The 952-nt window shown below is 30.6% G+C and overlaps 1 protein-coding gene across 1 annotated transcript in view; it reads left to right on the top strand.

Annotated features, from left to right (window-relative positions):
• MYOF (myoferlin) overlaps positions 1-952 on the top strand; it is a 165,673-nt gene that overhangs the window by 85,613 nt on the left and 79,108 nt on the right. The window contains exons 10-11 of the mRNA XM_019639002.1: positions 345-413; positions 508-551. Of these exons, the coding sequence (XP_019494547.1) occupies positions 345-413; positions 508-551 (113 nt within the window). The remainder of the gene's footprint in view (positions 1-344; positions 414-507; positions 552-952) is intronic.

Below are 952 nucleotides of genomic sequence, written 5' to 3'. Positions count from 1 at the left end.
GGCTGGTGAGCAGGATCAAAAGATCTGTTTGGACACGTGAATGAAGAGACACTTATTAGACAGTATGTAATAAGTTCTTAGTAAACATTAACTTGTATCATTACACTAATACAATGTTAGAAATCCAGCAATTGAAAATGAACTTTTAGTGTGTAGAAGAAGCAAAGAGCAATATTAAACCCGTGTCATATTTTACCAAATCATTATCAAGAAAAACTTTATCTAGGTTACTAAGCATATACCTTATAAGTGAACTGCTAGACTCATAATCTAGTATGCATATATTGTAAACTTTAGAAATAAGAAACTTGATTACCTACTGTTTTGCTTTGATGATTTTACAGGTTTGCACGAATATAATTGAGAAAAATGCAAACCCTGAGTGGAACCAAGTCATTAACCTTCAAATCAAGGTTTGACTATCTTTTCTTTTAGAAAAAATAAGAATATTAACAGTTACTGAATAAGTTGAGAAATAACTACTTTTTTTCTGTTTCTTTTTAACAGTTTCCTTCAATGTGTGAAAAAATAAAACTAACAATATATGACTGGTGAGTTAAAAAAAATGGACTTGTGTCTAACACAAAATTAAAGAATTAAACATTTAGATGTTGAGGAACATTATTCTAGATGGTCTCTTACTTTTCAGTTTATTTGCTTTTCTTCCAGAGGGAAGAGATAAACTGCTCCTCTGGGAATTGGATATTTTCTTTAAAAACAATAGTGTTGTTGCAGAAAAGCTTTAGATATCTTAGTTCAACTGCTCATAAACAAAAGAAGGAAAAAATGATCTGAAAATGCCCCAAGATAAGGAATTAAATACCATTAGGCTGTCCAAAATAACCTCAGAAATGGAGTAAACCATTTCTTGGGAAGAATCACCAAAACATTTTGTTACTGTTAGTCTTAGAAATAAAAAGGGACAGAGCTACCTATCTGTTTGAAATTCATT

Source organism: Hipposideros armiger, unplaced genomic scaffold (genome assembly GCF_001890085.2).
Source record: "Hipposideros armiger isolate ML-2016 unplaced genomic scaffold, ASM189008v1 scaffold_42, whole genome shotgun sequence".
NCBI lineage: Eukaryota > Metazoa > Chordata > Mammalia > Chiroptera > Hipposideridae > Hipposideros > Hipposideros armiger.
Note: the sequence above shows the minus strand (reverse complement) of the source record. Positions and strands in the feature narration are given on the sequence as shown.